Source organism: Mauremys reevesii, linkage group 1 (assembly GCF_016161935.1).
Source record: "Mauremys reevesii isolate NIE-2019 linkage group 1, ASM1616193v1, whole genome shotgun sequence".
NCBI lineage: Eukaryota > Metazoa > Chordata > Testudines > Geoemydidae > Mauremys > Mauremys reevesii.
The window spans coordinates 31467612-31483240 of NC_052623.1; the positions used below are offsets into that span (position 1 = coordinate 31467612).

The 15629-nt window shown below is 42.5% G+C and overlaps 1 protein-coding gene across 7 annotated transcripts in view; it reads left to right on the forward strand.

The window, feature by feature from the left end:
• The window catches only part of FAT3 (FAT atypical cadherin 3), a 573356-nt gene that overhangs the window by 411783 nt on the left and 145944 nt on the right, over nucleotides 1-15629 (forward strand). For 5 of the 7 annotated variants that reach the window (XM_039539405.1, XM_039539428.1, XM_039539433.1 and 2 more), the window contains exons 5-7: nucleotides 7231-7545; nucleotides 13074-13284; nucleotides 13693-13761. In XM_039539405.1, coding sequence (XP_039395339.1) covers nucleotides 7231-7545; nucleotides 13074-13284; nucleotides 13693-13761 — 595 coding nt within the window. The remainder of the gene's footprint in view (nucleotides 1-7230; nucleotides 7546-13073; nucleotides 13285-13692; nucleotides 13762-15629) is intronic. The other 2 variants (XM_039539430.1, XM_039539441.1) reach the window with 1 other exon arrangement.

The following is a 15629-nucleotide window of genomic DNA, read 5'->3' on the forward strand; positions in this document are numbered from 1 at the left end:
TCTGCTTCCCACTCTGGAGGCGCATTACTATGAAAATCCTATTGTAATGTGTAGGCAGACCTTAGCGTAATGAAGAATAGGAAAATGTATCTATGCTTACCTGAAAATTTCCTTTCATTGAGTAATAAGATGGACAGATGGCTCATCCTGGAGACAAAATGGATCATCCACAATAGCAGTGGAAATTGACATTCATGGTTTTGAGTTTGTTATCATTACTTGGGATTTACCATAATCTGCAGTAGAAGAATTTCTTCCTTCAGTGTATATTGAGGAACACAATCTGTAATTTAGGAAAGTAGATTTGAATTATGCTATTCCAGGAGGCAGGGCATTCTTCTGCTGCCAGTGACTGACAGGTCTGGTTCTGCTCCAAAGCTGCAAGCTGGCTGAAGTATCCATTGTAACCAAGCTATGGACCTCGTTACTCGAAGAAAGGGAATTTTCAGATAAGCATGGATAAATTAATTTGTTCTATGAACTAGTATATCTCAGCACAGCCTTGATTAATAATCCCTAAAGCCATTTTAAAATTGCAGTGAACTTCAAGAGATTTCAATTTTTCCAAGAAAATTGCAGAAGATTTTTCTGGGGTTTGAGAGGGGATTGCCTCACTACCTTGCAGTGTGGTTTTTAACTATTTGATGTTTGCTCTGAGGACTGTAATAATGTTGAATTGAAAGTGAGTACATTAGAGAGGTCAGTGTAACATATTGGTGTGTTGGAGTGTCCTGATGTAAATGAGCTAGTGCTTGGAGATTGGTGTTGTGTTGGGTGGTTGTTGAGATCTTCTTGCTTCCAGGCTATTCAGTATTTGTGGTGTGTGGGAATATGTCTGAGAAACTTTAAACTTGCAAAGTTGCGGGGGGGGAGAGCAAGGGAGGTTGGGGGGAGGTGATTTTGAAAGTCATTTTGTTTTTTCTCTTTTATTTTAATCTGTTTTAAATGTGGGATCTGACAATCCGGGTCTGGAGATAGGCCAGTGGAGTGGAGAAAAGGGCTATCCAGGGAGTGGAATAGCACTTCAATCCGATCTCTGGTTGTTGGGTTTTGGATTTTTTTAATTTACATGCCTGAGAGATAAAGCTTTAAGTAACACTTCAGCTTCCTCTGTCTGGCACTCAGAGCTTTTCATTTGAAGCTGGAGCCTGGCAATTTGAAAAGCTTGTGTCACCCAGAAGAAGCTTAAATGTAAAGCTTTCTCCTCCAGGGTATACAATTTTAGATCAGACTTGACAAACTTGAGGATTAAAGTAAAAATGTATAATTTTGGTTGCTTTGAATGTTATTAATGTATTAATTTCTGTTATTTAATTAACCCTACTAGTTTTAACCATTACTGTCTTCAATTGTTATTGACGTATATTTGAATCATTGAATATATTTGTCATTCCGTGGATGTTCTAGAAATTGGTTTTACAAAAATTAATATATTTATAGCCCCATGGTGGTGTAGAAGACTCCAATTACACTCAATTTATTTTATCAGCTTTTTCTTAATGATGAGTGTTAGGAATTTTTAGCACTCATTGTTAAGAAAATATTGAAAACATAAATTGAGTGTAATGGTAATGGGGGGTTTCTTCTCGATCACGGGTGCTATATATATAAATAGTTAGATTCTTGAGCATCCACTTGACTCAATAGTGGGGCTGGGGGTGGTTCTTCATAATTTGTCACATCTGTCAGCTGCCATTGGCAGAATAGATTTGGTTTCACAAATTTTAGAAATAAAATTTATTTATTATATGTCTCACTATGTATGCAGTGTCTAAGGTATTCTAGAAATGAGATGGATCCCAGTTCTACAACTTGCTCCACATGAGTAAAATTTGAAGCCCCATGGTTCATCTGGCTCTTATATTAGATGGACTTTAAAAAAATCTCTGGAAAAGAATTCCAGAATTCAGAAAGGGAGTATTCTAAAAGGTTTTCTGTACAGTTACAGAATATTTTACTGCAAAAAATCCATAGAAAATTCAGTTTTACTTTGAAAGGTTTTTTGTTCCAAGTTTGGAGGCTGAATTCAGTCAGTAAAGAGTAAAACAGAGGATTTTAATTCACCTTTCAGAAGCAATCACAATATGCTTTTACTTGTACCAGTGCCTTCCTAATAGGAGAAGCTAGTTTTGTAAATTAAGAAACTAGAAAATTCACCCTTTAAAAAAAAAAAAAAAAAAAAAAAAAAAAGGAATGAGAGAAAAACTTGGATCCTGTATCAACTCCAATACAGAATTGGCCCCAGAATCACTGCTGTCTGGTAAAAGGCATCTTAATCTGTATCTAAGCCCCGTACTCAAAGCCTGTTCTGAAGACAGACTAACAATTTCCTCGTGGCCTTTCTGTAGGGGCTTATCATTATATAACCTGAGTTCTTCACAAATATTAATGAATTTATTTTTACAGTACCTTTGTGAGATGAGGGGATATTATCATCCCCATTTTGCAGAGAGGAGCTGAGGCACGGAGAGATTAACGTCAAAAGTATCCACTAATTTTGGGTGCCTGATGTGAAGAGCATCAGGCCTGATGATATAAGAACATAAGAACGGCTGTACCGGGTCAGACCAAAGGTCCATCTAGCCCAGTATCTGTCTACCGACAGTGGCCAATGCCAGGTGCCCCAGAGGGAGTGAACCTAACATTCTCTCTCCTGCCATCCATCTCCATCCTCTGACGAACAGAGGCCAGGACGCCATATAACACTTTACATGTTCAAAGCACAGCTCCTATTAACTTCAGTGACTCAGTGGTTCTGCAGATCAGTCCCCAGGATCTCTAGTCAGTCACCCAGAAAATGAGGAGCACACAATTAATTACCATTTATAAAAAGTTTGGATTAAGTGACCTGCTGAGCATCACATGGGAACCTTGTGGCAGAGGCAGAGATAGAATCCAGTTCTCCAGAGCAGCATTCAACTGCTTTAACCATGTTTTTCCTCGTCCTCCTGCAATCCCCTATCTCACTCACTAAAGACCTTCCAACTTCTGCAACAAATGAGTCAGGGGTCCTACTGACGGTCTTCTTCATTACACAGCCCTGATCCATCTTCAGAGAAGGCCCATCCTGTGTGATGAATGGGGCAGGGATCCCAAGAGAAAATAGCATATGAGCATGCAATTAAAGACTACAGAGTAATACATATGCACAAGTGGGGCAAAATAAGGTTGCCCAGGCATCAGGGCGTTGAGAGCAGAGGAGAGATTTGTGTTCAGTTCTGGTGTCTTGACCCCCGCCACAGCTTGCTGCTGTTACTGGGAAAGTCACGCTCAGCCCCAAGCTTGAACGTGCCCAGTGTGCATGGATCCTTCTGGGTATTTAGCTGCTAAAATCTAAGTCTCTACTGAGCATGTGCGAGCTTTGATTTTCAAAGACTAATAAACTTGGCGAAATTTGGGCAGATTTTCATGGGGCCAGCAAAAGGCCCATCCCTGACGCAAAGGCTACCCCTCTGCCAAATGTCACATCCCTGCTCCAAAGCTTGGGGCACAAGAGCTTCTCTCAGAAAAGGTCCCCATAATTTTTTATTGTGGGCAAAACAACGTATTTTTCCCTCGCCTTGTTCTCAGAAAATGCTGGACCATTTTGGCTGAAATCTTCCCCCCAAAAAAATAAAGCACCCCAACTTGAGGCAAGACACCTGGCATGGAAAACTTCAGCCCAAACAATTAAAGTTTGGCAAAGTCATAAGCAGTGTGACGGAGTGATTCTGGCGGGACCCAACTGAGAGTGCCAAATCAGGACCAATTGCTTAAACAGGGCAGTCACAGCCCTAGGCTGGGGTTTTTCCACCTCTAAGGCAAACCAAACCAGCCAGACAAAAAGGACTTTGGTCTCACCCCACTGGCTAACCACAAGTCACACAAGCAATTTCCTTAGATACTCCAGTCTCCCAGTATCACCACCAGTGCACTCGTCCTGGGGATAAATGGTTAAGAAAACCAACACCCCAATAAAAGGAAAAGGTTCTCTCGATCCCAAAGGACCAAGCCCCAGACCCAGGTCAATATACACATCAGATCTTACCCACAAATCACGCTGTTGCCAATCCTTTAGAATCTAAAATCTAAAGGTTTATTTACAAAGGGAAAAAGGTGGAAATGAGAGGTAGAATTGGTTAAATGGAATCAATTACATACAGTAATGGAAAAGTTCTTAGTTCAGGCTTGCAGCAGTGATGGAGTAAACTGCAGGTTCAAATTGAGTCTCTGGAATACATCCCCCACTGGGATGGGTCGTTCAGTCCCTTGTGTAAAGCTTCAGTTTGTAGCAAAGTCCCTCCAGAGGTCAGAAGCAGGATTGAAGACAAGATGGAGATGATGCCTCAGCCTTATATAGGCTTTTCCAGGTGTAAGAATCTCTTTGTTCTTACTGTGGAAAATCCCAGCAAAATGGAGTCTGCAGTCACATGGACAAGTCTCTGCATACCTTGCTGAGTCACAAGGCGTGTCTGCCTTCTCTCCATGGGTCAATTGTGTAGCTGATGGTCCTTAATGGGCCATCAAGCCAGCTAGGCAGGGCTAACACCAGCTTGTCTGGGATATTTCCCAGAAACAGAGCATAATACAAAATACAGACAGTACAGAGCCAATACTTATAACTTCAACTACAAAATGATACACAGACATACAGACAGCATAATCATAACCAGCAACCCAGAACCTGGTCTTAGACACCTTAGATGACCCCCTTTACTTAAGATTTGGTGCCACTACAGGACCTTGGTTGCAACACATGTTCTATATGGTCCCAATTTATATCAATAATGTCACAAGCAGTGAAAACAGGATCTAATAATAGAAGTATCAGGTGATCTTAAAAGGGCTGTGTTACCAGCACCACCGATAATGTTTTTATTTGTATTCTCCATAGTTCACAGTGTTCCTCTGGAAGTTTGGAAGACGTATCTTTCCCTGCTAATAGTGTCATATTTCATTATGCGAACATCAGTATTTTCCCTCTCACTCTGGCATTTTCTGTGCATTAGGGACATTATAGAAATAATAAAAGCATTGTGTTGTATTTTGATTGGTGTTGAAATTAGCATGGCTCATTTTGTTTTGGTATGCTACATCCTCGCTGTACTGCTGATATTATGGATTATTTTATCTCTGCTATCAGCAGAAGTCCTGGAATAGGATTTCTTTAACTTGTGCTCATGCCGACTGCCTGTCTTGCTCTGCAGCAAGAGAGCAGAAGTACGGTGGGATCATCCTTAACGATGGCAGATTTTTTCTTACTTTTTTATGCTAGTGATAAATTGGGGGTATTGCTTTCTGTTTACAAATGATCTGGCATTCATGGGTTTATTGAGTGAAGCAACTGCTACTTCCAGAGGTGTTAACTTCACAATATGGAAGAGGCAGATCAGCTACCACTCATGCAGCCTTTTAAAAATGATAAATAATATTTTTTAAAGTGCAGTGACGAGGAACTGTTTGGCTGAGCTCATCGACAATGAGTCTTTCACCTAGGGTGAATCGGGACAGTCCTGATTTTTGGGTCTTTTTCTTATATAGGCTCCTATTACCCCTAACCCCCATCCCGATTTTTCACACTTGCTGTCTGGTCACCCTACTTTCACCTCTAGATTGCTGGTTGCTCCAGTACTGAGTGACAGATGGTGATTTAGTGGCTTATGAGAAATACAATGATGGTCTCAGTCCAGTTCTCAGCAGACAAGTGTGAACATCACGACACTGCAATCCCAACCGGTATTAATTGGCACCCAGGTTGACAGTCTCTGAAGAGAGATGCCCAAGGCTGATACACTCCTAGAGCAGGACCCTCTCCCCAGATGAGTGATTGGATGATGTGGGCAATCTTTCATTGCTGATGTGTGCCATAACAGTTGTTGTCTGTAAAGAGAGGGTTTGAGTCTCCACAGCTGTCAGTCCAGCACTTTCCATGGTTTCAGTTTTAAAAAGTGTGGTTAAAAACATGGGCGGGGGGGAACAGCTTGCCTCCTTCCTAAAAAATGCTGTGCTTCTGCTGCCGATCCCAAGACCACTTCAGTGTTTACTCTAAATCTAGGTTTCTAATTGCAGGGAGTGAACAATGTCAGGGGATAAGATTTCCAGAACAATTTTACTTTCTTTGAGGACTGGGAGATGGGACTTTATGTTTTGTAAGGAGAAAAAAGGAGACATTTAGACAAAAATAACCCATTGAGCAGTTAACCAGCAGAGCCATCGCTGTCAATAGTCGGCACAGCCAGACTAGAAAGTATGTAATATCTTGGCTGACCACCATCAAAAATTGCTATTGTGGGAATTTGCACATTAGCAAATTTAACTGAAAGCAAATCCAAGCTTCTTTCATGCAAGAAGTCTCTTTCTGCCTTATTACTTAACTTGTTAAAATTGTACTTGAAAGATGGGGGAAAGCTTGAAATGTATATTGATTTTTTTTTTTAAAAGAGAGTATTACTGAGTCTCTCGACTTTTTGCTGATCTTGGATCATTGCATTTTCACAATATTTCATAATTAAAATTATTAGTAATTCTGTTTTAAGTCTCTGCCAACTTCCTAATTAACTCTTTTTTCCCTCATATTGCAGTGCTTATTTATTACTGTCAGCTCACTGTATAGTTTACACAATGCACCAGGAATTTTTACCAAGAATGTCTCTGGTTTTGTTCTGTTGATATATGTATCTTTGTTTCCACTGCAGCCATACAAATCATGGGATTAATGAGCTGTCAGATTCTGTGTAATGAATGAAAAAATGACAGAGATCTTTTCAGAATTTAAGAAGAAATGTGCTAAATTTGTCATCAATGCTATAAAGAAATCACATCTCTTCCGTGTATGAATCAGGAAACTTCTAAAAAAATAAATAAAAATTGCAGTGGTGCAAAGGCCCCATGTGATCCCCTGGTGAGCAGTGGTTATTTCCAATTCCGTTTCCATCTCTTTTGGCATCACTGCTCAGGGGCTGTTTGAGAGAGAGAGGCAGGAGAATATGTTTTGGAAAAAGTAATAGTTTTCTACACCTGGGGTTCTAGGTTCTTAGTTGAACCCCCAGCTGGAGATTTTTCTGTGTTCTCTCTTTTTGCCTATATGAACTTGCTGGATTTCTTGTTATAAACATTACTCCTTAAAGGGAAGACCTTGCTGACTGCCAAAGAGTTATTTTTCCATGTGGGTCGTTCTACCCATTTACAAAGTTTCATTAGATTTAGATTCCATAATTCTTCTTATATATATAAAAATATATTTTTATCCAGGTGACGGTCACAGATGGAGGCATCTCTCCCAAGCAATCTACTGTTTGGGTGGTGGTTCAAGTTCTGGATGAAAATGATAACAAGCCTCAGTTTCCAGAGAAAGTCTATCAGATCAAGTTGCCCGAGAGGGACCGCAAGAAAAGAGGGGAGCCAATCTACAGAGCTTTTGCATTTGACAAAGATGAAGGATCGAATGCAGAAATTTCCTACAGCATCGTGGATGGAAATGATGATGGGAGATTTTTTATTGACCCTAAAACCGGGATGGTTTCTTCCAGAAAGCAATTCACAGCAGGGAATTATGACATCTTAACAGTAAGGCTTCATTAACCAGAAGAAACACACACCATTTGATGTTTCAATAATATGTTTTTTAAAGTTAGTATAAATAATGTCACATAGTTTTCCCTAATTTAGGAGTTATATGTAAAACCGTAACCTATTAAGAAATCCAGTTGTCATACATAACTATAGATAAAGAAATAAGCTCTTTTTACTCTGAATGTTTTCATACTATAGTACATAATGGGTTCTTCTCAGGTTGTTCAGAAGGTAGATGTTCAAAGCATCAGTTTGTCTTTCCAATGCACAGGAAAAAACGTAGTCCGAGGGCTTGTCTACGCACACAATAGTTGTACCACTTAACTCTACCACGTCAGTTAAAACAATACAACCCCCTTAGTGTGGAGGCAGTTATACTGGTATAAAAGTACCATATATAAGCCGAATATTTTTGGTAAAAAAGTGACGCATCAAAGAGCGGGCGTTGGCTTATAAATGGGTCTACACCAAAATTTGATGATTTTAAACTCTATGGAATCATTGAATTGAATATCTAATACATTGTCGTTTTGTTTACCTGGAGCGTCTGTAGGCCTGGAGCCCCACAGCAAATCCTGGCCACTGGGGCTCCATGCCTGTGAATGCTCCAGGTAAACAAAACGTCCAGGCCTGCTAGAGGCTTACCCTAACGGGCCAGGAGCCAAAGTTTGCCAACCCCTGAAATATAGGGTTGGCTTATGAAAGGGTCATATAGTTTTTGCTCTTTTTACCATCTTGGGAGGTCGGCCTATAAACGGATGGGCTAATGAACGAGTATATACGGTAATTATACTAGTATGGCTTATGGAGGCCCTCTCAGAGATCCAGAGAGGCCCGGGCCACTTCCAGTTTTGAGGCCCCCTAGCCATAATAAAAATAAAAAAATGACGATACATGAAAACAAAATAAGGCACCAAAAAAAGAGTGAGACAATAATTGAATACTTTTTTATGTAACAAATGCTTTTCTAGCCCGTCTCTGTGCAAATGCACTAATTATTGAGGAAAAATCTATATCAGGTGTCTAAATTTGAGTCCTCCTTTGAACTTGAGGCCCAGGTCAAATGGCCCTCTTATTGGCCCCGGGTTTTTGCTTGTAAGTGAAGGGGAATAAGCTGTACTGACATAAAGCACTTTTACACTGGTGTAACTTCACCCACACTAGGGGTTGCACTGCAATAACTATTTCAGTAAAAAATATCACTGCCTTAACCAAAATAGTTATGGGGCCCAAAAACTGTTCAGTCTAGGCCTGAGAGAGACAAGAGATGTGTGGTGTTTTTTGATAGAATCAAATTTAGGGGCATATGAACTCCAGAAATCCATATGTATTGAAACACTCTTGTGTGATTGAAAACGATTGATGGTAGGCACTTAAACAAAGGATAATGACAGCAAAGTATTGAGTGGGCACAGATGTCTAGTAGTGTGCCACATCGATCGATGTTTCATCCCGTCTTATTTCACATCTTCATCAGGGATCTAGGTGTCCGCATAAACAGCACAATGACCAGGTGCCTTTCAGATCTCACACTGCGAGCCAGGTCTCTCTCACTTCTTGGGAATTGGCTTTATTAATAAAATACTGTAATGTCAAGTTCAGCTCAAGTCTTCTCCCCAGGCCAAGTTCCCACTCGGATTCCTACCCCAGGACTGCTCAGGATACAGCCTTGATCCCCCCTCTCTCTAAAGAGCCCACCCCTCTTAAATCCAAGCAGAGTAACAAGCCATCTGCTATAGTTCACCAGATCACCTTAATCTGTTTCCCACAAACCACCTGTTACAGTTCACCAGACTACCTTTATCTATTTCCCAGCAAGATCAACACTGGCTAACAGGATATGGTATTTCAGGCAAATACAGCCAGCCTTTAAAAAAGTGTGTTAATCACATTAATTGATGCTATACATATATATTTATAAATATCTCCTGTAGTGTATAACTTGAAAACACACTAAAATAAAGGAAAACTAGCCAGACTCTCAGGATGTTGGCATAACCGACCAAAGCACCCACATGAAATTGTATTTGTAACCCCCATCCTCCCTTCTCTGACCCAGATGTTTGTCATCCCATGTCTTTTTCTACACATAGGGCTTGTCTGTCTGGAGAGTTACTGTACAGTAAGCTGTGCTGTAAATCAAGAGCCCTATAGGCTGCTGCACACTAAGTCACCATGTGTACCCTGCTGCCTCTCACTAAAAGTTCTGCAGTGTGCTTTGACCTACTGCGTTCTGAAACAGCAGTAGGTCAAAGTGCACTGTGGAACTTCTAGTGCATGGCCACAGGTTCCACGCAGCCAATTAGCACATAGCAGGCTAGAGTGCTGTAGATTTACACCCCAGCTTGCCAGGCACTAACTCTTGGTATAGACAAGCCCCTAGATTGTAAACTATTCCAGGCAAGGATCATGCTTATCAAGCACCATGCACTTTGATGGTATAATACAGGGGTCGGCAACCTTTGAGAAGTGGCGTGCTAAGTCTTCAGTAATTTAAGGTTTTGCGTGCCAGTAATAAATTTTACATTTACAGAGGCCCCAGACTGGCAGCGGGCTGAGCGGGGCTGGCGGCAGGGGCCAGCGGACAGACCCCCAGACCGGCAGTGGGCTGAGCCATCCAGGCCGGCAGCAGGCTGAACGGGACTGAGACCCCATCTGGCAAGGGGCCGGCAGCCGGAACCCCAGCAGGCTGAGCGGGGCCGGCGGCTGGAACCCCAGACCGGCAGCGGGCTGAGCAGCTCAGCCAGATAACAAAATGGAGTTCCAGCCACTGGCTCCTGCTAGCCAGGATCCTGGCTGTTGCCCCCGCACAGCCCGCCTGGGGTTCCGTTTACCCATGCTGGGAGCGGGATGAGCAGGGCTGGCAGACGGGACCCCAGACCGGCAGCGCAGGCGACAAACGGAACCCCAGACCGGTAGCGCACTGAGCCACTCAGCCCGTTGCCGGTCTGGGCTTCCGGCTGCCGGCCCCTGCCAGTGGGGGTCCCATCCATCAGCCCCACTCAGCCCGCTGCCGGCTCGGGGTTCCGTCCATTCATGCTGGCAGCGGGCTGAGCGGGGCCGAGACCTGGGCTGGCAAGGGGCCGGCAACCAGAACCCTACACCGGCAGCTGGCTGAGCGTGGCAGGTGGATGGAACCTCAGACTGGCGGCAGGCTGAGCGGCTCAGCCAGCTGACAGTCTGGAGTTCCGGCCGCCGGCTCCTGCCAGCCGGGGTCCTGGCCGTCGGCCCCGCTCAGCCCGCTGTTGGCCTAGGATTCCATTCACCCAGGCAGGCAGCAGGCTGAGCGGGGCCGGAGGCCGGGACCTCGGCTGGCAGCAGCATGCCAGTAAAAATCGGCTCGCGTGCCATAGGTTGCCGACCCCAGTATAATATAAATAATAATAAGAATTAACCCTAAATTGGAAGGAATTGTGAACACCGAGGGCAGAGAAGCAACATAAATAGATCTAGAGAAACTGAAACAAAGGAAGAAAGTAATCATTTTGGAAAATGAGTTGAAATAATCCAAAACATGGTACTGTAAGAGACTGAAGGATCATAGCATACTGAAAAGTTAATAGTTTTGCAGTCCAAGTGCGATAGCAAAAAAGGCCATTGGTCCACATATGTGTCGTGTCATGGATCATATTTGTGTTTGCCAAAGTAAGTCTGCTATCTCAGTTGGAATCTCTGAGTAGGACTCCAGTAATACTGCCAGTAATGCTGAAAATAACAACAGCAGTGTAAACACAAGATATAGGAATTATTTAGACTGGAAATAGGAGTAATGGGGTGAAATTAAGGGAAATTTGGAGAAGATTATTAATCATAATACTTACCTCTTATATAATGCTTCTCATCAGCAGGTCAATAGTGCAAGTGCAAAGGTAAATATCATTATCTCCATTTCACAGATGGGGAAAATGAGGCATAGAGTGGTGAAGTGACTTCCCAAAGGTCACCCAGTAGCTTAGTGGCAAAGCTAGGAATAGAACCCAGGTCAAACTTCCTGAGAGTGAAAGCCTATTACATTTTAGAAAAGACTTCTATGAAAATTACATTAGTCCAATTCTGGACCAGTATCAATAAAGCACTGGTAGACTCATGCACCAATAACAGGTTAAAAGTGTGAATCATTGACTAGAAACATATGACATGTACTGTTAAAAAGCTGAGATTCTTACTTGTCTGGTACTTGTAGCATAGAATCATAGACTATCAGGGTTGGAGGGGACCTCAGGAGGTCATCTAGTCCAACCCCCTGCACAAATCAGGACCAATTCCCAACTAAATCATCCCAGCCAGGGCTTTGTCAAGCCTGACCTTAAAACCCTCTAAGAAAGGAGATTCCACCACCTCCCTAGGTAACCCATTCCAGTGCATCACCACCCTCCTAGTGAAAAAGTTTTTCCTAATATCCAACTTAAACCTCCCCCACTGCATATCTTTTTAGTACTGGCCTCGCAAGCAGATACAGACCTTTACATCTCATTAATGTGAATGCCATCTTGCTATTTTACCCTGTTTGGATGACAAAATATTAATGCCCAATATCTCTCAAAAACTGCAGCAGATGTAAAATCTATGGAGTTAAGATAAGGGTGAAAAGAGCCTATATAGGATATTGAAGTCATCATCATCTACCATGCTGAAAGCCCTCTGTAGTCAATATTTGTTTTGTTAGTTCACGCATCCCTACAATACTGCTGGTATTATTTGACAGTGCCAGTTGTAGTGGTTTCTATCCCTTCCGCATAGCAAGGATTGCTTCAAACCCCTGAAATAACTTTATTTTGTCAAGTTCCCCTCGCTGCCTCAGAAGTGCAGAGAAGACCATAAGCAGTAACAATCCCTTTAGACAATCCCTATCTCAGGTATTGGGCAGGTCACTTTACTTAGTTAGTTAGTTAGTTAGTTTTAAAAAAATTAGCGCAAAATTGAGTTTTCAACTAAATGAGATTTTGCCAAGTGAAAAGTGTCTGCAGAAATTTTTTATTTTGGGTGAAATTTAGTGGCATTAGATACACAGGAGGTCCTTTCAGACCTTAACCCTATGAAACTATGGAAAACTTACATATTTAGGCTGAAAACTGAAATATTTTGAGCCAGATATCCTGTCACAGTTCCTCATGAAGGGCAATAGTTCAGTTTCTTCATGTCCCCATTGTCCTCCCTGGCTGGGCCATGTCCCTCCTGATTCACCATGGCCAGGGGCTTTCATGATGCAACCTCCTCCCTCAGCAGGAGGAATAACTGTGGTGCATGTTGCGGGTTGTAGTCCAGACAGGGAGCCTGGACTGAAAGGGAGCACGAGGTCCTCAGAATACAACTCCCATGAGGCCAGCAGCATTTCCAAATCAAACCATTTTGATTTTCACTGAAAGATTAAACTTTTACATGAAAAATTTTGACAAAAATGATTTTGTCGAAAATGTCCACAGAAATAAACCCAACTTTACTCTGGTGGCAGGAATATACTCAAGATGCATTGACAGAGCAGCATGTTAAGCCACCGTATGTGTTCTCTCTATGCGTAACAGATAAAAGCAGTGGACAATGGACGACCCCAGAAGTCTTCAACTGCGCGCCTCCATATTGAGTGGATTAAGAAACCCGTACCCTCACCTGTATCACTGACTTTCGATGAGCCCTTCTACAACTTCACTGTCATGGAAAGCGATAGAGTGACAGAAATTGTGGGAGTGGTCTCTGTGCAACCCGCTAACATACCTTTGTGGTTTGATGTAGTCGGTAAGTTTGAACTCAGTGCTGTGAATAGGTATCAAGAAAAACACCTCAGGATGTGTGGTTTTGAGAGTGAGAAAACTAACAGTGAATTATCACCCAAATTAAAAACGTGAAATGCTGAGATGAAAATGCCTAATTTAATATAATAATAATAATACTCATGCTTTTGTTATGACTCCTTAGCTAAGCTGAAAAGAAAGCGCTGGATGGCTGGATTGTTTTTTTTTTTTCATAGTATGTTATTTACTGCAATCTTGATGTTGTCTGTCATTTAAATTCTATTATCATACTTTGCTAATCTCATTTCTAAATGTATTTATGGTACTTAGACTTGCTGTCCCTCATTTCTCTCTTCACCTTTTTTTCTGCATTCTGTTCTTTTTTTTCTGCTTCCGACTGCCCTGCTTCAAGGTGGCAAGCATGCTCGAGAGATGTTCTATATTCTACAGACAGCTTGTGGGCAGAACTGTTCAACAGAAGGTACCCTTAGTGCAAACACATTTGCTAAAATACAACTATCCAAGCTGCCTTTTTTTTTTTTTTTTTTACAAGTTCTTTGAAGCAAATTAGATTACATCTTTCGTAAGTGTCTGTGACAGAATGGACTTGATGCATTCTTTTCTATGACAGCTTTATCGTATCCAATTATTATCCCTTTATTCACGGATTTTCACAATTTTAACAAAAAAAATCAAATGTTTTACAGTTCAGTGCTGTCTGTTTAAAACATGAAATGGAAAAAAAATAGGCGTTAGCAGCATCAGCATGTGGGTTGCAAATGAAGCCACCAAAATGATCATCTTGAATGCAAGCTGAAAAAGAGAAATAAGTTTAGATGTGAGATTTCAAGCACAAAATTGACTAATTTGCCTTCCATAATTTTGCTTATAAAGCTGGGGGAAGGAAAGCAAGCCTGGTTGGTAAAAGGCAGGAGAGGGCATGACAGTGGTGGTATTTTAAATGCCAAGGCAAATGCAGTAGGTCTGTGGATATCAGAAAAAGAGGGGAAAAGGAGTATTGCTTAGCAGCTGGAACAGGGAACTAAGAGTCAGCATTCCTGAGGTCTGTTCCCAGTTCTGCCACTGATTTATTTGTGTGGCTTTGGGCAACTCACTTAACATTTCTGTAACCTTTCTGTCCTTAACTGCCAATCTGTGCAGATCAGGAAGGGAAACTATTGTGTTTCCTCTTGTACCTGTAGCTGGGTTTCTGAGATGCCAAATATCATTAAAACTAAACCCAATGCTGTCATGCCCTTGGGTTCCTGTTAGCCCAGGGGTTGGCAACCTCTGGCACGTGGCTTGCCAGGATAAGCACCCTGGCGGGCCGGGCCAGTTTGTTTACCTGCCGCGTCCGCAGGTTCAGCCAATCGCGGCTCCCACTGGCTGTGGTTCGCCGCTCCAGGCCAATGGGGGGGCGGGAAGCCACGGCCAGCACACTCCTCAGCCCGCACTGCTTCCTGCAGCCCCCATTGGCCGAACCTGCCAACGCGGCAGGTAAACAAACCGGCCCGGCCTACTAGGGTGCTTACCCCAATGAGCTGCATGCCAGAGGTTGCCGACCCCTGCATTAGCCCTTTGAGAAGAGCAAAACACATCTCCTAAGGTCTTCCCTTGCATTCTTCGATAGTTTTAGCACAGCATGAGTAGTTTATATTAGCATCATGTTTACATTCCCTTCCTCTTGCTGACCCTAACTGTCCTCCCAGGGGGAGCCCCCCCATTGACTTTATTGTCACTTTTTGAACTCGAACTTCTTGTTGGACTTCTCTGCCCTTCATCCCGTTTTGTCTTTTGCTCAGTGAATCCCACCACTCTCATTATAATGCTCTCAACTTTAACGCTGAGAGAAGGCTGCTGCTTTCCAGCTACATTCTTACGCATCATTGTAATTATTCCTGTTCCAGCACCTCCTTGTAATGATGCTCAACATGTTTGCCTCCCAAAGAGGTGCCCGATGAAGAGCATGCATGGTAATTAGAGCCCGTAGTTTGCAATTCAACATAGTGCTTACAGCTAGAATAGCGAAAATACTTTTTAAAATAGGTTTTAATTTATTCCCCCTCCCCATGAAAAAAACTCCTAAAGGCTCTAGGGTTTGATACTGAAAGCTGTTGAGTCGGTACCAAGAGGTGTTGGGCGCCTAACTTCCATTGACTTTCATAGGAATTCTGGGCACGCGGCACCTCTCAGTACATTGCAAGGTTGATTCCCTAGTCTGCATCTGTGGCCATCTATTTTATTAGTACTAGTAATAGTAGTAGTTCTACTGCAGTAGTGCCTAGTAGCACCAGACATGAACCAGGACCCCAGTGCGCCTGGTGCTGTGCAAACAAAGAACAAAAAGAT